This window comes from Sceloporus undulatus, chromosome 2 (genome assembly GCF_019175285.1).
Source record: "Sceloporus undulatus isolate JIND9_A2432 ecotype Alabama chromosome 2, SceUnd_v1.1, whole genome shotgun sequence".
Classification (NCBI taxonomy): domain Eukaryota; kingdom Metazoa; phylum Chordata; class Lepidosauria; order Squamata; family Phrynosomatidae; genus Sceloporus; species Sceloporus undulatus.
The window spans coordinates 24,264,913-24,286,902 of NC_056523.1; the positions used below are offsets into that span (position 1 = coordinate 24,264,913).

Below are 21,990 nucleotides of genomic sequence, written 5' to 3' on the forward strand. Positions count from 1 at the left end.
AGGACGCTGTCCGGGAAGGGCTGCCTCCTTCCTTCCATCTCCTTTTGCGCTGCAAAGGGAGAGAAAGAAGAACAGATTTGGAACTTTGGCATTTGCAGCGTTCCAAAAGAGGGGGCGTAGCTCCAGGATTGAAAGTGGGCGTGGCCTTTACCAGAGCGCCACGCCCCCTGAGTGGCTGTAGTGAGACAGATGAGGAGGGGGCGTGTCCGTGTCCTCCAGGGGGCGTGTCCGTGCCAAGGTTCCAAGCTCCTCCCCTTTCCCCGGGAATCTGCCGCTGTAGCCAAGAGAGGCAGCAGCTGCTGCTTGGTGCTGCTCCTCCTCCTCCGCTGCAGCCTTTGCATTCTGCGCGCTTGCAGGACTTTCTTCGCCTGCCTTTCGGGACTGTTGGAGCCGCGATGTCTTCCGTGCAGGTGCTCTACCCTCCGAAGCTCCACCACCACGCCATGCTCAGCCCGGCTTTCCCCAAGGAGGACAGCCACCACCAGCACCAGCACCACCACCAGCAGCCCAGCCAGGGTAAGTGCCCACCTTAGACCCTCAAGGAAGGGGCTGCTTGCTTGCTTGCTTGCTTGCTTGCTTGCAATGTTGCAATGAGAGCTGCATCCACACTGGAGAAATAACCCGGTTTGGCACCGCTTTAACTCTTTGTCTGGCTATGGAATTCTGGGAGTTGGAGTTTGTTGTGGGCCCAGAGAGCGGAGATCTTGCAGCACCTTTGAGACCCACTGAAAGAAAGAAATTCAAAGATATAGCCACGTTAGTCTGTAGCATCAGTTATAGAGGCATCTTGAGACTCACTGAAAGAAAGAAGTTGGCAGCATGAGCTTTCGTAGACTTCAGTCTACTTCCTCAGATGCATTTAGTGGCATGAAATCTCCCTCTCTTTCCATAACCTTCCCCCTTTGCTAGCTTTTGTTTAAAGTCTTATTCGTTTTTGTATGAACAAAAATTAACATGAAAAAAATAGCAGAAAAACATTGAGAATGCTTACACGGGACTTATGCATGTTATCATGATCTGGAAACGCAACGGGAATCGATTATTTCTTAGCATTACTGCCTTTGGTTACTACTGTCATGCCAGTGTTGTTGTTGTGAGTATTGCCATGACTTACGATGACCCTAAGGCGGCCTTATTCCTGTGTTTTCATGGCAAGATTTGTTCAGAGGAGGTTTGCCATTGCCTTCCTCTGAGGCTGAGAGAGTGTGACTTGCCCAAGCTCTCCCAGCGGGTTTCATGGCCGAGCTGGAACTCTGGTCTCCAGAGTCCTTGTCCAACACTCAAAAACCACTCCGTTTTAAGCCCCTGCAGCTATGCCAGTGGAGCCCACCAGCTGCCTTCAGATGCCCAGCAGGATGGCACAGCAAGGCTGCTGCAGAGAGTCGTCTAGTAGATGCTTAAGGAAGGCATGGAGTCTCCAAAGGTCTTTAAAGTCCAGTCCCCATCTGCTTGCTAAAGACAGGACTTGGCATTGGGTTGCCTGGTTCGTCCTACATTTGCAGAGGCCTGAGTGTTTATTTTCTGACCGAGGGGGAGGGGGGGACACACTCTGCTTGACGAAGTTTGCAGAGTCCGGCTCTGGGAGATTTCCATTGCCTCCGCAGTTGCCAAAGTGGAAAGAGTGGACTTCCAGATCAGTGCTGACTTCCACCGGCAGCTGCTGGCATTGCACACCATTCCTTTAAAACACTCTGGAGGAAGCCCAGCACTTGCCATCGGCAGGTTTTCCCTCTCTTCCCCCTGCCCCAGCTACACTTTTTAATTGAGGATGCATCCGCATTGCAGAAATAATCCAGTTTGATACCGCTTTAACTGCCATGGCTCCATACTATGGAATGCTGGGGCTTGTTGTTTTGGAAGGCATTTAGCCTTCTCTGTCAAGAGAGCTCTGGTGCCACAACAAACTACAATTCGCAGATGGAGCTGTGGCAGTTAAAGTGGTGTCCAACTGAATTATTTCTGCAGTGCGGATTCAGCCCTAGTTTGGGTTAGGAAGTGAGTTTAAGTGGCTGTGAACCCTGAGTAGTGTACACATATTTGTGCCTTCTGAGATGAACACTAAGATGGTATCTAGACTTGTACCTGCTGGCTACTATTGTTATACAAGTGTTGTTGTTATGTGCCTGTTGTCATGACTTATGATGACCCTAAGGCAGCCTTATCATGAGGTTTTCTTGGCAAGATTTGTTCAGAGGAGGCTTGCCATTGCCTTCCTTTGAGGCTGAGAGCATGTGTCTTGCCCAAGTTCACATAGTGGGTTTCATAGCTATGAAATCGATCTCTGATCTCCAGAGTCATTGTCCAACGCTAAAACCACTGTGCCACCCTGCTTTACAATATTTCTCAACAAACCAGTTTCACAGTGCTTGGCACAATCATCGCAGTAATCTTTGCAACAGCCCTTCAAGGTAGGCTAGTGGTGCTGTCCTCATATGGAAGGATAATGAGGAGGAGATCAAAAAGAGAAACAATCTGAGACCTTGCCTGCGTAAAGCTAATGAATCATAGTGAGTGGAGGTGAGCTTGGGAGAAAGGCTTGCTTTCTGCTGGATGACACACTCGGACTTTTAGTCCTTGCGTCACTCCACAGTGCATGTTTTCATGCCTTTCGGCACAACAAACAAAGTTCTTTATGCAAGAGTTGCAGCAAATCCTGCTGCAGATTGTTGTTGCTGTTGTTGTGTTGTGTGCCTTCAAATCCTTTCTGACTTATGGCAAACCTATCGTGGGTTTTTCTTGGCAAGATTTCTTCAGAGGAGGTTTGCCATTGCCTTCCCCTGAGGATGAGAGTGTGTGACTTGCCCACAGTCACCCAGAGGGTTTCTGTGGCTTAGCAGAGATCTGAACTCTGGTTTCCAGAGTCATAGTTCAATGCTCAAACCACTCCACCTTTCACCAGATTCTACTTACATGGACGCTTTTGCAAAAGTGGAGATGTCCGTACATATTTTGGTCCCTCTCACTTTTACTCCAAGGTGGACACTAAACAGTTATTTGGAAAATAAGTCATGGGGAATAGAGGAAGCAAGGTTGTGACAAGATGTTGACAGTGCCCCCTTGCCCGGTCACTTTCCCCGTGACATCCTTTTGAAATAACCCTTTAGGATTCACTCTTGCTCACCGTGATGGTGCAGAGCTGGCCGGTACTTTGGCCTCATTTTGTCATCTCACATGACGGTGTGCGTCCATGCAGGAAAAGTAACTTTGGGAAGGGGGGGGGGCTCACAGAATCCCACAAACTTTCCAAGGGTTAAAGCACACCTGATCCCCTAAGACCTTGGAGAATGGCTTCGGGGGATTTTGTTGCTGTTGTCATGTTCCTTCAAGTCGAATCGGACTCTCTCCTGGTGTTTTCTTGGCAAGATTTGATCAGAGGCTGTTTGCCATTGCCTTCCTCTTGGGCTGAGTGTGACTTGCCCAGGGTCACCCCCTGAGTTTCCATAAATGAGCGAAGATTTGAAACCTTGTCTCCCAGACTTCTTGTTCAGGACTGAAACCAATATACCATACTGGCTGCAAAAGCAGTGTTTTCTTGGCAAGCATTGCCTTTTTCTAAAGCTGAGAGAAGCCAGCATGATGCAGTGTTTTGAGCATTGGACTACAATTCTGGGAAACAGGGTTCAAATGCTCACTCCGTTGTGGAAACCCACTGGGTGACTTGGGTCAAGTAACACTCTCTCAGCCTTAGAAAAAGCAAAGGCAAACTCCCTCTGAACAATTCTTGTCAAGAAAACCCCATGATAGGGTGGTGTTAGGGTTGCAATAAGTCAAAAATGACTTGAAGGCACAACAAGTCTGAGAGCATTTGTCTTGTCCAAGGTCACCCAGTGGGTTTCCAAGTGATTCGAACCCTTGTCTTGCAGTTGTAAACTGCTTAGACATTGCTAGTTCTGTATGAAGCGGTATATAAATGAAGCTGTTTGTTTGTTTGTTTGTCTCCTGGAATTCTAGTGCAACATCGAAACCACTCCACCACACTGGCACTTTGGAAGACTTTGTTGTCATTGCTGTGTGCCTTCAAGTCATTTCTGAGTTATGGCGACCCTAAGGCAATGCTATCACAGGGTTTTCTTGTCAAGGGTTGTTCAGAGGAGGTTTGCCATTGCCTTCCTCTGAGGCTGAGAGAGTGTGATTTATCCAAAGTCACCCGGTGGGCTTACATGGCCAAGTGGGGATTTGAACCCTGGTTTCCAGAATCCTACAACATGCTGGCTCCACAGCTAGCACAGTCACTGGCCATGCTGGGGTGTTCTGGCATTTGTAGTTGTAGTAACTTTCCTCAGCTCTGCCTGTTGTTGTCTGCCTGGCTTCAAATCATTTCTGACTTATGGCGACTCTAAGGTATCACAGGATTGTCTTGGCATGATTTGTTCAGAGGGGGTTGGTTTGCCTTTGCATTTGCATTCCAATGAGGCCTTCCCAAGGTCTCCCAGTGGGTTTCTGTGGCTGGGTGAGGATTCGAACCCTGGTCTCCTGGGGTGCATCTACACTGTATATATAATGTAGTTTGACATCACTGTGAGTGCTGTAGCTACATCCTATAGTGACGTGGGATTTCTAGTTTTACAAGGTCTTTTACTTTCTCTGCCAGAAGAATGCTAGACCCTCCCAAAACTACAAATCCCAGGATTCTGTAGAATAGAGCCATGGCAGTTAAATCGGTGTCAAACTGCATTGTTTGTACACTGTAGATGCACAATACTCAAACTTATGCCACATTTGCTCTCTTCAGCTCTTCCTCTCTCTTGTACTCTTTTGGCTCCTCAACAAAATTGTTGTGTGCCTCCAAGTCATTTTTTACTTAAGGCAATCCTAAGGAGCCGGCATGACATTGTGGTTTGAGCGTTGGACTAGGACTCTGGAGACCAGGGTTTGATTCCCAGCTCAGCCAGGGAAACTCACTGGGTGACCTTAGGCAAGCCACACTCTCTCAGCCTCAGACAGTGGCAATGGCAATCCTGCTCTGAAGAAAGCTTGCCAAGAAAAACCCATGATCAGTTCACTGTAGGGTCACCTTAAGTCAGAAATGATTTGAAGGTGCACAACAACAACAAAGGCGAACCATCATGGGGTTTCCTTGGCAAGATTTGTTCAGAGGAGGTTTGCCATTGCTTTCCCCTGAGGGTGTTACACAACAATAAACAAATGCCTCTTGGTTCCTGGCAAGGACTGGCCCTGTGTTCCTCCAGCTCTAATGTGTGGCAAAGGCTCTCCTCCAGCAATCTCCTTCCTGACTTGGAGGGCATTTCTCACATTCCAGGGCAGCTTAGCCTTAGAGGGGGAAGGAGGCCGCTTAAGGCCTTCTGCTTGGCCTTTGGGCTTGGAATTGGCAGGAAAAGGAAGCTTGTTTCTTAGCAGACCCCTGTCATGTTTAGGGGAGAATGGTTTGGTCATCCAGTGTCATCACTGGGGTGATTTGCCTTAAGGGCAAAATCCTTTTTAAACCCCACACCTGCCTTGATGGAATCAATATTATTAATATAAACATAAATAATTTGCTTCTGCCTTCAGTTGTTGTTGTGTGCCTTCAAATCATAGAATCCTAAAGCTGGAAGAGACCACAAGTGCCAGCCAGTCCAACCCCCCTGCCATGCAGGAACTCACAATCAAAGCACTCCTGGCCATTCAGACTCTGTTTAAAAACCTCCAAAGAAGGAGACTCCACTACACTCCAAGGGAGTGTGTTCCACGGTCAAACAGCTCTTACCGTCAGGAAGTTCTTCCTAATGTTGAAATGAAATCTCTTATGCTGTAATTAGAATCCATTGCTCTGGGTCCTATTCTTTGGAGTAGCAGAAAACAAGTTTGCTCCATCCTCAGTACGGCACCCCTTCAAATATTTCATTTCCTCCTTATGGCGACCCTAAGACAAACCTGTCATTGGGTTTTCTTGGCAAGAATTGTTCAGAGGAGATTTGCCATTGCCTTTCTCTGAGGATCAGAGAGCGTGACTTGGCAAGGTTTCCATGTCTGAGCCGGGGTTTGAACCCTGGTCTCCAAAGTTGAAGTCCATCACTCAAACCATGATGTCAGTTATTCTTTCTCCCCTCTTCAATTCTCAGATTTAAAGATGAGGGTACTGGAGACTGTGCTCAGGAAAACTGATGGGTTACTCACATTGACCTTGGTGTTGTAAAACGTAATCCGAGAATTTTGGAAATGCAGCCTCTTGCTGTATGGAGAGAGATGCAGGGATAGCTTTAAACTGGGTTTCTTCTGAGTTTGAGAGTTTGTTGTTTTAATCTGTTTTATATATGTTGTTAGCCGCCTTTGGTCCCACTTTAGGAGAAAGGTGGGATAAATAAAATAAAATAAATAATCTTGAGGCTTTTCCAGACCTTGGGGGACACTCTAGTTTTTCTTGTTGCAGTTTCCAAAAGTAGCTTTGTAGTTCACTGGACCATATGTGTATATGTGTCTTCAAGTTGCCTATTGACTTATGATGGTGCCATGAATTAAATAGGGTTTTTTGTAGATAGGGAATGCTCAGAGGTGGTTTGGCCAGTTCCTTCCTCAGAAATATAGCTTACATTGAGTTACAACTAAAGTACAGTATAATAAACCTCATTCAAGTGCTGAGATGTGATATTATTGAATTTTAAGAAGCGCATTTTTGATATTAAGAAGCACATTTGAGCTGCTCACATCCCAGATGAATGCTGGAAAGAATTTGCAAGAAAAAATGGATACACTGTTATCCTAAATGTATTGCACTGGCTAGTGTAGGCTTCACTGTCAGGAGCCATTTCAAAACAAAGCTGTTTTCAGTTGGTTGTGTCTTGGTAAACACATCTTAGAAATGTTATTTATTGGACTAAATTCCAGGAATCCCCTAGCCAATGACCATGGTATTTTGGGTAATCTAGGATAACCTGTAGTCCCAAAAGTAACTTTTCCAATCTCTGCTTTTTGCCTTAGGGAATCAGTGGCTGCATCTGCACTGCAGAAATCATGCAGTTTGATGTCACCTGAACTGCCTTAGCTCAGTGCAATGCAATTCTGGAAATTGTAGTTTTGTGAGATATTTAGCCTTCTCCGGAGCCACAGCAAACTACAAAATCCAGAATGCCATTGGATGGAGCCATGGCAGTTAAAGTGGTGTCAAATAAAGTGGATTGTTTCTGCAGTGTAGATGCAGCCAGTGACATGTCAATGTTAGGGCATTTGATCCATCGGGAAAAGGGAATTGTGAGGTAAAAGGGTGTAGATAGCACATCATGTTAGCAAAATGAGTTTTCATCTTCCAAAAGGAAAGGAAGCAGTGTTAGGGAAGACCCTACACATTTGTTATGATCACAACATTCATGATCATGCATTCCCTTTCACTGTTGTTAACTGCTCTTGAGTTGACCTGACTCATGGTGAACATGTACTTAGATCTTATAGTACCTTTGAAACTTAACTGAAAGAAATTGGCAGCATGAGCGACTTCATGCTACTTCCTCAGATGCATTTAGATGGTGACTCTGTGAAAGAGGCATCTCCAGGATTCCCTATTCTCTACCACTCTGCTCAAGTCCTGCATATTCAGGCCCATGACCTCTCTAATTGAGTCTATCGATTTGACTTGTGGTTTCCTTCTGTTTCTGTTGCCTTCTACCTTTCCTAGCATTATTGTCTTTTCCAGTGATTCATGGCTTCTGATGATGCAGCCAAAGTACGGCAGCCTCAGTTTGATCATTTTGGCTTCCAGGAAGATGTCAAGCTTGAGCTATTCAAGGATCCATTGGTTTGTCTTTTTGGCTATATCCTCAGCACTCTTTCCCAATAGCACATCTCATATATATTTACACTTTAGGATCTTCCAAACCAAAGAGGGGGGGACAATTGGAGATGTTAGTCAGATGTCTGCATGTTGTTTCAGTCCTTAGTAAAGATGCTATGATAGGGAGGATATTTTGCAAGCCATGCTGCAATAGGGAGATTTTCAAAGTCCAGGAAATTTAAATCCCATTTGCATCTCAACAGGGACCCCTCCTTTGCAATCTAGTATGTCTCCATTTCAGTGAGGTCACAAGCCTCTTTGTAGGCAGAGAACAATGGATTCCTCAAGAAGTCTCCATGTTTTTGCATCAGGAACATTTTGGTGATATACAGGAAGAGCCTGCCTGCAAAAGATATCCTCCCCATCATACCGTCTTTACTAAGGACTGAAACAACATGCAGGTGTCTGACTAACATGTCCAATTTTTTTCCTTCTACTGTTTGGTTTAAAACACCTATCCTGATGAAGAAGGCCATGGAGCTTTGAAAGCTTGCAACAAGTATCTTGTGCTTTTCGGTTGGCCAATAAAGGTATCACTGATGGATTTGTTTGTATTTGTTAAATGGCCAACACAGCTGCCCCTGAATGTATACTTTAGGATCTTGTGAAAGCAAGTATGACGTAGTGGTTTGAATGTTGGACTATGACTCTGGGGACCAGGGCTCAATTCCCAGCATGGCTATGAAACCCACTGGGTGGCTTTGGGCAAGGCACACACTCCCAGCCTCAGGGGAAGGCAATGGCAAACCTCTGAACAAATCTTGCCCAGAAAACCCTGTGATAGGTTTGCCTTAGGGTCGCCATAACTTGGAAATGACTCAAAGACATGCAACAACAACTTTGTCTAGTTCTTTCATAGCTGCCCTTCCCATTCTGATGTTCTGATTCCTTGACTTTTGTAGCCTGATCTAATCTTAAAGAGGAAGTTTTCATTCTTGTTTGCACCAGGTCTTAATGACTTTTCATCCCTTAGATTTGTGGGAGCATTACATTTTTTTTAGAGGTCAGGTAAGGTTGCTGCTAGGTCGGCTTGGGTGGCTGGTTATATAATCAGGCGAGGCTGAGAGTGCTGGGCAATGGGGTCCAGAGGGAGCCTCAGGCATGCAGTCTCAATGGTCAGCAGGTTTGCCAGAGGCTCAGGAGCAAATGTCCAGCTCATAAATCAGTCGAGGAGCAAAAACCTGCCATTGCTTCCGTTACTTCTCAGCTGCCCATGGCTTGCAATTGTGGGGAGGGAGACAACTTTTTGGCTCCTGCCTGAACTTTGGGTGGGGGGATTCTGGGCATTGTAGTCCAATTAGTCGCTTTGGTATTCACAAAAACATAGCTGACATAATCCAAAAAGAAATTAAAACGAGTCCAGAACTGTTTTTATTATATATAACAGATGATTTAAAAGATCAACTCAACTAGGAAGAAATAAGCATACTATTATACATGATTACAGCGGCACGAATAAGTTACACCAAACTTTGGAAGGTAAAAGACACGCCCCAAATTGAAGAATGAAAAATTAAATTAAATGCACTCGCATTAATAGATGAATTAACAATGTTGATTAATGGAAAGGCGACCCAACAATTTAAAAAGAAATGGGGGGGGGATTTTTGGGATAAATTTAATAATATAGGCTCAAAAAAGCCAGTTTGAATTGGTTAAAAAAAGAGCACTAACGTGGAGTTCTTTGACTATAGGAAGTTAGGCACAAGATGGCAAACAGAAAGTAAAAATGAATTTTAAAAATATATTAAATATTATAGAAGATTTGTTTAGAACTGATAGTTATATACATATAAGGATATATGCCTATTTTTAAAATCACAACATAGAATTTGTTGATTGCTAGAAAGGTTTGGCATCCTGAAGTGGCTGTTATTGTGTGCCTTCAAGTCATTTGAAACTTGGGGCAACCAAAGGCAACCAACCCTTTCATGGGGATTTCTTGGCAAGATTTGTTCAGAGGGGGTTTGCCATTTTGCCATCCTCTGAGGCTGAGAGAGTGTGACTTGCAGGCAGTGAACCCATCATGTGGTTTCCTGGGCAAGATTTGTTCAGAGGAGGTTTGCCATTGCCTTCCCCTGAGGCTGAGAGAGTGTGACTTGCCCAAGATCCCCCAATGGGTTTACATGGCCCAGCTGGGATTCGAACCCAAGTCCCCAGAGCCATAGTCCAACAACGCTCAAACCTTCCCTTCCCTTGCCTTTCCTTTCTTTATACCAATGCAACAATGCAAGGCAATTACATGCTGCAGATTGCTAACACGTGGGTAGACCAGGGGAGGGGGAGAAAAAGAATCTTGGCGCGCCTTGCTTCTATTGGCTGCTCTGAGCCGTCCCTCCTCTTTTGATTGGCTGAAGCCTCCCGCGTAGGCCACGCCTATCCGAATGTTTAAACCCCAAGTGGGTTTTCCTCCCCTGCCAGCCAGGGAGGGAGTCTCTTTTCCGATTGGGCAAGAGCTTTCCTTTGATGCTTGTAGCGCGACTTCCTATTGGCTCTTGGAGGCGCGGGGATAGAATCTTCGTACAGAGCAGAGGCGTTCCAAGGCGCCACGTGGAGCAGTTTTGGCGGGAAAGGGGCGCTGCAGTGGGTTTTATAAAAGGCGGTGGCTGGGAAGGGCTGCTTCCTTTTTCTTCCCCCCAAAGGCCATGCTTTTGGCTCAGGCTGCTCTCGGCTTCCAGGGTCCTGGAGGAGCCCCACTGGCCTCAGATGCCCCTGACGCTGATGGAGAGGAAGCTTGCAACTTATTGGGTATGAATGCAGAGAACTAGCCTGGAATATCAGTATGCACAGGGTGTCCTCTGGAGGACATTTGGGGAAAATGTAGGACATGCAGAATGTAGGACGTGGCCAAATAATGGCTAAAAACACTCTTATAAATTTAGATTGGTGCTCAGCCCATGCTTGGAATGGAGGACATGCAAGGGAATGTAGGGTGCCCCAGAAGAATGGAGGACATGGACAATTAAACGCTTTGAAAAAACTCTAAATATCAATTCATGCTGCTTAAGCCATGCTCAAAATGGAGGGCATTCGAGAAAAATGGAGGATATTGCAAAATAAAAGATGATAATATTAACAACAAATATATTTATGTACCACTTTTCCGAAGGACCAAGGCAGTTTACATATTTACATAAATACATAAACAGTTTACATAAGCAATACATAAAACACTCCTATAAATATAAATCTGTGCTTTGTAGCCATGCTCAAAATGGAGGACATTGCAACATAAAAGCTAAAAACAGTCCTATAAATATATATTTGTGCTTCTTAGCCATGCTCAAAATGGAGACCATTAAGGAAAAAATGGAGGACATTGTGCTTCTTAGCCATGCTCAAAATGGGGTACAGCTCAGGACATGACCAAATGAAAGCTTAAAAACACTCCTAGAAATATAAATTCATTTCACAAGGTTTATTTACAGCTATATTACATGTTGTTGTTGTGTGCCTTTGGGTTGTTTCCAACTTATGGTGACCCTAAGGAGAACCTAACATGGGGTTTTCTTGGCAAGATTTGTTCAGAGGGGGCCATGGCCTTCCTCTGAGGCTGAGAGAGTGTGACTTCCCCAAGGTCACCCAATGGGTTTCATGGCTGGGCCAGGAATCGAGCCTTGGTCTTCAGAGTCCTAGTACAATGCTCAAACCATTAAACCATGCTGTCTCTCACTTTATTATGTGCTCAACTGTATTTTCCTGATGAACATTCATTAAAATGCCTTGTTGACTTGCAAGGTACTTACAGAAACTCTGAGCAAGACAAAGGCTTAAAATTGTCCTTTACTGGCAACAAACCCTTGACTGACTAAACTATTCCTTTTATTTGTCCATTGGGCTGAAATTAAGGGGGGGGGGCAGTCAATGTTTGCATTGTTTCCTCTAGTAGCCCATTGCCCAAAGCTCTTGGGACAGGTCTTGTCTGCTCCTAGGAAAACAAGAACTTTAGAAGGATCCATCCTATCCCCCTGTTTGCAGCAAGGATGGGCTGCCAAGCAGATGCATTTCTCAAAGAGGAACAGCAAACATAGTATTACCAAATGAGTTTCTTACCCATGCTCAGAATGGAAGACATTTTGGATTTTTTCCTGGACAGAAGGTTGAAATGTAGGATGTGTCCTGGAAAAGGAGGAGACCTGTCACCCTGAGTCTGCAAAGGGATCTTATAGCATCTTTGAGACTATAATAACAACTGCAAAAGAAGTTGTAGCATAAGCTTTCATAGGCTTGGGTCCAAAATACACTGCAGAAATAATCCTATTTGAGACCACTTTAACTGCCCTGGCTCAATGCTAAGGGAATTCTGGGAACTGTAGTTTTCTGGGAACTGTCAGAGAGCTCTGGTGCCACAATAAACTACAATTCCTAGGATTCCCTAGCACTGAGCTGGGGCATTTAAAGCATTCTCAAACTGAATTATTTCTGCAGTATGTTTTGGACCTTGGTCTACTTCCTTAGATGCTTGAGTACAGTCTACACAATGGAGCACATCTGAACAATTTAGGGGACTCTTTGCAAAGGCCAATTTTAAAGGTGGGTGGACAAAGCACAAGAACTTTGCAGCCAACCCAGTCATTATCCCCACTTTACACTCTACTTTCTCTCTTTCAGGGAAGGCGACTTTGGAGACACGCTACCGTCTGGGAGCATTGATTGGAAGCGGGGGCTTCGGCACCGTCTACGCTGGAACGCGGCTCAGCGATTCTCTCCCGGTGAGCAAGCGCACATGTCTTTTCCACTATAGGCTTGAAGTAGTTTGTTAAAAATTAAGAGTATTTATATGTGTGGATGCAAAACCACCTTTGACGATTCTTTGCTTAAGATAACCCTCATGAGGCTGTCATAAGTTGACAAGCAACGTGAAGGTACATATTAAGCACACACGTGTATACAAAGTGAGTGCATGTAAGAAGGTAGTTGCATGGTTTTATTTTTTTAGCCAAACTTATTTATTAAACTTTTAATGTCCCCACAGAACCTCCAAATTGATGCTTGATAAACCACAGTTTTTAAAGCAACTACTTTAAAACAGATTTGTTACAATGTTTACATTTTTTCTTTTTCTTTTTTTAAAAAAGGTCTTTTGGGGAGAGTGGAAGAGTAATTTATATCTGGTTACTTTTGCCAGATTCTGAGCTGGGATGCAGTTAAGGATACGTTTTGGAAAGAGAAGCAAACTGGGAACAGCCGCCAAGGCTGAGAGCATGTGACTTGCCCAAGGTCACCCCTTTGGTTTCATGGCTAAGCCAGGAATCAAACCCTGGTTTCCAGAGTCATGTCCAACACTCAAAGCTCTATGCCATGCTGGCTCTCTAAGAGAATACAGATTGCCAAAGGTCACCTAGTGATTTGCCATGGCTGAACAGGAATTCAAACCCCAATCTCCCAGAGTCCTAGTCCAGCATTCAGATCCGTATACAAAGGGATCTTGTTGCACTGTGGAGACTAACTGCTACAAGATCCCTTTGCATACTGATGTTCTAAACTAACTCACCTGTGTCTCTGAATACTACTCAAATCCATATATAACTACTTCTTACAGGTGGCCATTAAATATGTTGCCAAAGAGCGAGTCTTGCAGTTCCAGCACATGGTGAGTTTATCATTCTCTGTTGATTCTTCTTGCAGTTTTGGTTGTTGTGATGCCACGTGGGCTCCAGGCCATGGCAAATAATGATCTCCGTGTCCTCTTTCTCTTCCTTCTCCAGAACGGCAGCCTTGTTCCATTGGAAGTTGTTCTGATGAAAAAAGTGTCCTCCCCGGGTTGCAGAGGCATTATCCGTCTCCTGGATTGGTTTGAACAGCCTGACTCATACTTCATTGTGATGGAGCGCCCCCTGGTGTCTCAGGATTTGTTTGATGTCATCACGGACAGGGGCCCGCTCCCGGAGAATTTGGCCGCCAGCTATTTCCGGCAGGTGGTGGAGGCAGTGCGCCATTGTCACCTATGTGGTGTACTGCATCGGGACATAAAGGATGAGAACATCCTGGTGGATCTTCTACATGGTGACCTGAAGCTTATAGACTTTGGCTCAGGGGCATTGCTTCGGGATTCCCCGTACACGGATTTTGATGGTGCGTACGCTGTGCATTCGGGGAGAGGGCGGGTAGCATTTCCAAGAAAAGCTGAGGGAGGGCTCCTGCCTGAAACCCTATGTACATGAGCCTTCCACAAACTGATGTCCTCTAGATATATTGGACTAACACAGCTGCCAGCCCAACCAGCTACAGTGGTACCCCGGGATACGAAATACCCACGTTACGAAATTTCCGGGATACGAAAAAATCCCATAGGAAATAACTGTTCCGGGTTACGAAGGTTATTTCGGGTTACGAAGAAAATTTTGGTGCTTTTCGGCGCTATTTCACACGAAATCGCGGCTTTTCCCCATTAGCGCCTATGGGTTTTCGGCTTGCGAAGGCTTTTCGGGTTACGAAAGCGGCGGCGGAACGAATTAATTTCGTAACCCGAGGTACCCCTGTATTGGATATAGACAGTTTTGAGCAAATGGATTAGTTGTAACAGTGATGGGCAGTGTGCTGCCATCCAGATGTTTTTGGCCTGCAGTTTTGATAAGCCCTTACCACTGGCTGTGCTTGTTAAGGCTATTTAAACTTGTAGGCTGAAAACATCTGGAAGGCCACATGTTCTCCACCTTTGAGGATATGTGGTGTTGGTATAAGACAGCTTTTTTTTGGGTGTGGAAGAAAACAATACCTTCCTCTGTGCAAGCCAGGAGTGCAAATGAGTAGAAGGTGGGAGAATTGTTGCAAAGATATTACCGCAATGGATAAGAAGCCTTATTTAACATATTTGTTCCACCCAAAGAAGGTATTTTGATATCAGTGTTCTTGAAGCACAAAACAGTCTTCTTGTAGGAATAAGGGAGCTGGTGTAGGAATGGGTGGATTCCTCCATATCTCACTATGTAGGCGGAGGATGAGGAACTATACTATGCAGGAACAGGGGGCTGCTGTTATTCCACTCCCCTCCCATCAGGCAGCTGTCCAGACTCTTTTTGAAAATGTCCCCTCTCAAATACCTTCTTTTCCCTTCATAATGACAGACATCAGTGGCATTGTTTCACTTTCTGATGGCACTTTGTAGGAGAAACAAAGGAAAAAGCATATATTTGAGAGGATTTGTCAAGAGTGGTTTTATATGTTAGCACACATTTAGGAGGACTTTGGGCTTTTTGGGGTGACTTTAGACTGCAGAAAAAATCCAGTTTGAGACTGTTTTAATTGCTCTGGCTCAGTGCTAGGGAATCCTAGGAACTATAGTTTGGGGCACCAGAGCTCTATGACAGAGAAAGTCTAAATGTTTCACAAAACTACAGTTCCCAGAATTCCATAGCATTGAGGCAGGTCCGTTAAAGTGCTCTGAAACTGGATTATTTGTGCAGTGTGTCTTGAACCTTTTTAAAATATGGAGAAGTTCAGGAGGTTTGGGAGGACTGGTGGAGGCCCTCAGGGACAACGTAGTGGGGTCAGGTGCTGCATGTGGGTCCATACTTTTCTTCAGCCAGCCAAACCAAACCAAGTCTGTATCTTAGTATAAAAATGAACAGCTGTAGGAGAGTTCAGGCTGCTCTCCCCCAACTGAAAGAAGTTTTCATTGAACAAAAAAATCATTGGGTTGGGAGGGTCTTCATGGGCCATAGAGCCCAACCCCCTGCTCAGTGCAGGATCTCCAGCTAAAGTAGTCCCATCAGGTAGCTGTCCAGACTCTTTTTGAAAATGTCTAGAGATTACAGTGCCTCTAGGCAAGTGGTTCCATTGCTGAACTGCTCTTAATATCAAGAAGTTCCTTTTAATATGCAGTCCAAAATCTACCGTCCTGTAACTTCAAATCATTGGACCTGGTCCTACCCTTTAGAGCAGAAGAGAACAAGCCTGCATTCTCCTCTTTGTGACAGCCATTAAGGTATTTAAAGAGGGCAGTCATGTCACCCCTCAATCTTCTCTCTACCATGCTGAACATGCCTAACTCCTTCAAACCATTCCTTGTGTTTTGTTCTCCATCCCTCTTATCATCCTTGTTGCCCTTCTTTGAACTTGCTCCAATAAGGTGCCCAGAACTTTACTTCAGATGAAGCCTGACCAGTGCAGAATAAAGTGGGACTATTCCTTCCCTCGACTTGAAAACTATGCTACTGTTAATGCAGGCTAAAATAGCATTCACTTTTTTTTGTTGCAGCACCACACTGCTGGCTCATGTTAAACAATTATCCCAAGGGTTTTTTGTTTTGTTTTTTATATATATAGTACTACTGAGGCATGCATCCACTATCTAATACTCGTGCATTTGATTTCTGTAGCCTAAATGTAAAATTTTGCATTTGTCTCAATTGAACATGCAGAGGCGTTCTCAAGACCAGATTCTGGCTCTCTTGAAAATGCTTGTAAATTACTTGTAAACTGTAACTGAACATGTCAGAGCAAGAACTAAGTTGTTATCACAAGGTTTACCAAGCAATCTGACATTCTAAAAGGAAAAAAAAAGAAAGGGTTTGACTGATAAGTCAGCATGAGAAAAAAAGCTGACTAGCTTGGCCAGAGATGTGGAAATTGAAGTCACGACATTAAAGCCATTTTGCAGGGGATGGGGGGACTTCAGCTGAAGCAGCAATATTACCCTATGGTCAGTTCTTTTTTACACTGAGTAACTATTAGTAACTAGTTGAATTTGAATCTTGTGCCTAGTTTCTGCAGTTTGGACACTTTGGTATTTGTCCTACGAAGGAGTAGAGATGAAGGTGTAATTTATGAGCTCTAGTTAGTACTATTTAAATTGAGATGGGAGTCTGTCTGGACATTTTGTCACCTGTTCCTTTTTTATTTTACAGGCACAAGGGTATATAGCCCCCCTGAGTGGATAAAGTATCATCGGTACCATGGCCTGCCTGCAACTGTGTGGTCACTAGGTGTCCTGCTATATGACATGGTGTGTGGGGACATCCCTTTTGAACGTGATGAAGAGATTCTCCTTGGAAAACTCCACTATCACTGCAGGCTATCCTCAGGTGAGAGTGCTACTGTTGACCACTACATGTTAAGAATACACATGCCAAAAAATTGTGATCAAAATTGTCCTGAGTAATGTCAGACTACAATAACGTCAGACTAATCCATATAAAAGCTTATGATGATGTTCCACTCTCGACTATGATTATTGGCTACTGATGAATTCTTTTTAGAGAACTAATAGGAATATGGTAAATTCAGTATAAGTGTTTTATCAATTGTATTTGTATTACAGTATTGTATTTTATTGATGTAATCCTGCCTCTATCCTCTGGAGAGGCGGGAAATATAAATAAACATCATCATTATTATTATTGCACCTTGCACATTCTCATTCCTTTCTCTCTCTTCTGAAGGTCATTTTCTGGTGGCATGAGAGCATAGGGCAGTCCCGTCCTGTCCTGTCTCCCCCCCCCCCCAAGCTGTTCAGTATGCATAACATTTCATCAGTGGGAAGTCTCAAATATCCTCAAAGCGACCTCATGGCATCTGTAGCCAGTATGACACTAGCTGGCTAGAAATTATGGGTCTGCACAGCTTGATATTTTAGTATTGGCCATCTTCAGGTGTGGCTGGGAAACACTCTTGCTTGAAACCCTGGAGAGCTGTTGCCTTTCAGTGTGGATTGTAGGGATGAGCATCTGTGGCCCTCCACATTTTTTTTGGCTGCAACTCCCATCAAGCCTAATAAGCATAGCCAGTGGTGAGGACTCATGAGAGTTACAGTCCAGAAACATAGAGAAACATAGTTGGCAATGTCTGATCCAGACAAGCAGTTACCAACCTTACATCCCTATATGTTTTTGGACTTCAGCAACCAGAAGCCTCAACTAACACAGGTTATATTGAGGAATTCTGGAATTTGCAGTTCAGCACCTGGAGACCTGCTGGTTGGGAACCACTGGTGTAGACAGTGCTGCTGTTTACGGCTCAATAGTTAAGACTCTGCATATGACAGCTTCCTGTATCCCTAACCTAGTGGCCTTTAACAACATCTGGTAGTGAATTCTAAATTTCCATCAGTTTTTCTCAGGCAGAGGGTAGGCTAATGGCCCTGTAATTTTCTGTGTTTCTTTTCTTCAGAGTGTAGTGTTGACTACCTTTTCAAGCCCTTCTTTAAAACATCTGGTTGTATATTTTTCTTAAGACAGAAGCTTCACGGTTGAGTTCCTTAAGGGTTCTATGGATATACCATCTGAGTCTGGTTAATTTATTAATTCTTGATTATCAGTTAGCCCTAGAGCTCTCACTGTGACTAGAATTGTGAAGAGCTGGTAGGTAGACATGACAGGCTGTTTTCCTTTGCTCTGGGCTAAGCTACGTCATAAATTGATTAACTCTGCTCTCTTGTGAATGACTCTTCTTGGATTGACCTGTCTTTCATTGCTTCATTGTAAAGATCATCAGCTGTTGGTTTCTGCCCTGCTATGAACTTACCCTGAATCATCCTGGGGAAATAATTATCCTTCTGACTAGTCATTTTGGTAGTTGTAACCTGGGGAAAAAAGTAACTTTTCCCGGGTCTGCTTCAGCTTCAGTTCCCCTGGCTCTAGAACAGAAATTATTGTTATTCTTGTGTCAAGGTAATATTTGTAGTGTTTTTCATGCAGAATGGTTGCAGCATTAACAACTATTTTCTTTTTTTTCTTTTCCCCCTTGGCTAGACTGCCGTCACTTGATTGAGTGGTGCCTCTCCCTCACCCCGGAGAAACGACCTTCTTTGGAGCAGATTCTGGGGCACCCCTGGCTCCTCACCTACCTGGAGCAGAGCGGACGCAAAGTGCCACAGCAGCCCACAGGGCCTAAAGCTGGCACTAGCCTGTGACTATGGTGGCCTTTGGCCATCACTGGGGAAGGAGGCCTTCATGGAGTGGATGGGAACATCTTGGCTTCTCCTGCGACAACCAACTAATGCGATCACTGCCTCTTATTCCTGCTGATGAACTGAGCGGCTGTCCCTGGTGCACAGGCCTTATTACCAGGGGCACCTTGTCCAACCCACGTGACCGTTGACAACCTCATTAGACAATGGGGCTAGTATTCCAGTCCCTAGCCAAGACAGTAGAGACCAATGGGCACCCTTCTGTTTACACAAGGACTTTTGCTTGCCCTCCTTGCCTTTCTGCTTTGGCAAGGGGCAGAAGTTAAGCACAAAGCAAGCAGCATTTTGAGGCTCCCAGTGCTGGCTTCCTCCTGTACACCTTGATCAGTATTGGAGCCCCCTCAGGACACCTCTTGGAGACAGGAGGATTGGATTTATGTTTTAATGCAGTATGGATATGGCACTGTCTCTGCATGTGCCAGGTTGTTATTTATTTAGGGGGACAAACCTGTTGGCCTTTGCTGCTTCCTGTTGTGTTAATGCAAAGTATATACCTGCCATAAGTTTTTGAGTGTTAGAAATGTTTTCTTCAGTCCAGCCAGAAAGTGGATACTTTAATGCAGAGACGCTTCAGCCTATCAGATGTTGATGAACTCCTACTTCTGTCATGGCCTTAACTTCAGCTTGTCCGACGGGAATGAAAGTTCAGCCACATCTACAGAGCCACAAGTTCCTCAGCCCTGTAGTAATGTTGTACTGTTAACAATTCTCCTCCTTGCCTCGCGTTTCCATTCCTGTTTAGCCATTCCAAGTCTATATCTAGTGCTTATCCTAGTGGGGTTTTTCATTCTCTCCTTTGTGCCCTTGGGGTAGAGGAAAGTGAAAAAACAAAACAAAATGAAGAGCATCTAACCCCATTAAAAAGTGCACCCAAAGCCAAAAAAGAAGTGCAAGTTATTTTAAAATTGAACTTTGGGGGTAAGGTAGGGGTAGAATATCCCTGGCTTCAGGCCTCTTCTGTCAAATATAGATTTCAGTTTTATATGTAAGTTCTGGCTCATGTTGGAGTAGGTCAAAGGGAGATTCTGGGAAACATTTGACCAACCAGATACTTAAGTTCCAGAGACATCCACTAGTATAGCCACTGCCCAGTAGCTAAGCATGAGGAGTTGCAAAGATTTTCCCTCTTTGCCTTCGTCCATCTGAAGTAACTAGGCCAGAGTATTCTTGTCTTTTAATGGGATGTTCTTACTTGGCAAGGAGTGAGGCCAGGGGCTTTTTCAGTTACATGAATTGACGCTAGAAAAGGATTCAGATTCTGTACTTAGAATTTCTGGGGCTTTCTTTTAGCTTTCCAAGCATGAGTATGGAGAGGACAGCTATACCCTGAGTCAAGTCTCCTATCAATGTGGATCTTCTACCTCGCTGCCAGCTATGGGGGAAGAATTGGCTTCATGGGAAGCTAGTTCTGTCCTGGATATATGCTGTTCTTGAATCACCTATGCAGAGGTCTGGTTTGCAAACTTTGGTGAGTTATGGTAGCGAGCCAGAATATGTACTTGCTAGGAGCCTGCCCAGCTTGGATTGGGAGAGCCTTCCTTTGATATCAAACTCTGTTGGAAAGCTAGAGTGACTAGGAGGGGGGATTACCTGTTCTCTTTCACAACTCATCCTTATTGGGCTGGGGGTGAAAGAATGAGAAGTCGGACTATTTATGTCTTCAAGGCTCAGCTTGGCATCCACAAGAATCCTTCACTTTTTTGGGATTTGGCTTTCCTTGATGTTGCCCTTGCCAGGTCTCAACTGGGAGGTGAGGTAACAAGTACATTTGTGCTTGCAGAACTTGTTTTGACTGTGGCTCCCAGAATCCTCTTCGGTGTGGCCAGTGGGAGAGTGGGTGTTGTAGTCAAACAAAAAAATTCTCCAAGCCCTGCTTTATGCTTCCACCATGTTTGAGACTGGTGCATTCAAGCAATCTTAAAATTCCTGTTTTTGTTAGCTTTCTGGCACTAACTGTCTCTAAGAGATAAACAGAATTCTAGCCAAGAGAAACTGGAGCATAAAAGGGGGGGAGGGGGGGTTTGAAGGAGGATACAAAACTAAAATCCAACCTATGGAAGTGGCAGCATCATGTTCTGAGCCTTCCACCTCTGGCAACATAACTGAGGAGTACTGCTATGCCAGTTCTGGTTTGGTCTTGTATTTGTGGATATTTGTGTGTTTATGTTTAATATTGTGTCCCATGCACATTAGTGCAACCACATAACACAGTGCCTCGCCCGTTTGGGCTCCAGCATCTACAAAACCCTTTCTGGGATTTAAATAAACTTTTATAAGAAAAAGAAATATGGCTTGGTATATTTCATATGGGATCAAGTGGGACGCTGCACATTTCTAGTACAATGTCTGTCTCTTGTTTAGTGGCAGCATAACCTTTAGATTGATGACCATTAAGTATTGTATGAGAACCAGCATGGTTTGAGTATTGGACTACAACTGTGGAGACCAGGGTTTGATTCCCAGCTTGGCTATAAAACCTACTGGGTGACCTTGGGCAAATCACACTCTCTCAGCCTGAGGGAAAGGCAGTGGCAAACCTTTGAACAACAACTGCCAAGAAAACCCCATGATAGAGTCATCATAAGTCGGAAACAACTTGAAGGTGCAGGGCAACAAAAGAGTGTATCTATACTAACTGCACAATTATAAGCTGTGTGATATCACTTAGTAAACAATGCTGTATTTTTATATTGAGTATTGTATTTTAAATTCTTTGCTGGAGAGCATAAGTGTGTAGTTCTCTAGGAGAGAACATGGACCATCTCACCAAACTACAAATCCCAGGATTCCTTAGAACGGAGACGAAGTGATAACATCTGCTTCCTAGGGTGTGAAACTTAATGAGATGTGTTGCAAAAGAGGGTAAAGCAGCTGGAGCGATTGGTTGAGTTACAAAGTTGTGTGTCCGCTTTAACCTGTTCTGCACAGTTTACGAACCAGAGGGAGCTGCCTTTGCAACCCACCTTCAGAGAAGCATCTGGTAGGCCAAGTATCTAGCCCACTGTAGTAAACTGGGAGGTCACCATTTTGGGAAGGGATGGGCAAAGATGTATGGCAAGAATGTCACACTCACAGGATGAAGGTGGTTCCGGTTTCCCAAGACATGGGTGTATATGCTGTTGTGTGAGGCTGATGAAAACCTGCAGATCTCTGTTCAGGTCCTGACAGGATCAAAGCCAGCCCTGTGTCCTATTAAAAGGGGCGTGTTTCTTACACTGGTGTATAAACACTTGTGTTGGAGCAATTGCATCGAGACACGATCCGTTGATCTCAGTCTTCTAAGGTAAGCAATACTTCACTAGGGGGCTTCAGGGGA

General features: G+C 44.5%; 1 protein-coding gene across 2 annotated transcripts; it reads left to right on the plus strand.

The window, feature by feature from the left end:
* The first annotated feature begins 267 nt into the window (after positions 1-267).
* On the plus strand, positions 268-20,956 carry LOC121923935 (serine/threonine-protein kinase pim-1-like). Of its 2 annotated transcripts, none has more exons than XM_042454887.1 (6): positions 268-516; positions 12,377-12,477; positions 13,308-13,358; positions 13,474-13,840; positions 16,615-16,791; positions 18,457-20,956. In XM_042454887.1, exons 1-6 carry the CDS (start codon positions 396-398, stop codon positions 18,615-18,617), a joined length of 978 nt encoding a protein of 325 aa, XP_042310821.1. In that variant the 5' UTR covers positions 268-395; the 3' UTR covers positions 18,618-20,956. The 2 variants fall into 2 exon arrangements, with proteins under 2 accessions (XP_042310821.1, XP_042310822.1); XM_042454888.1 differs by lacking the exon at positions 268-516 and adding an exon at positions 9,984-10,513.
* The last annotated feature ends 1,034 nt before the right edge of the window (positions 20,957-21,990 follow it).

Bases quoted from the DNA above. Each gene is read 5' to 3' on its own strand.
- LOC121923935 (XM_042454887.1), top strand. From the start codon at position 396: ATGTCTTCCGTGCAGGTGCTCTACCCTCCGAAGCTCCACCACCACGCC. The intron at 517-12,376 runs GTAAGTGCCCAC...TCTCTCTTTCAG, and splicing joins CCACCAGCAGCCCAGCCAGG to GGAAGGCGACTTTGGAGACA. The intron at 13,359-13,473 runs GTGAGTTTATCA...TTCCTTCTCCAG, and splicing joins TCTTGCAGTTCCAGCACATG to AACGGCAGCCTTGTTCCATT.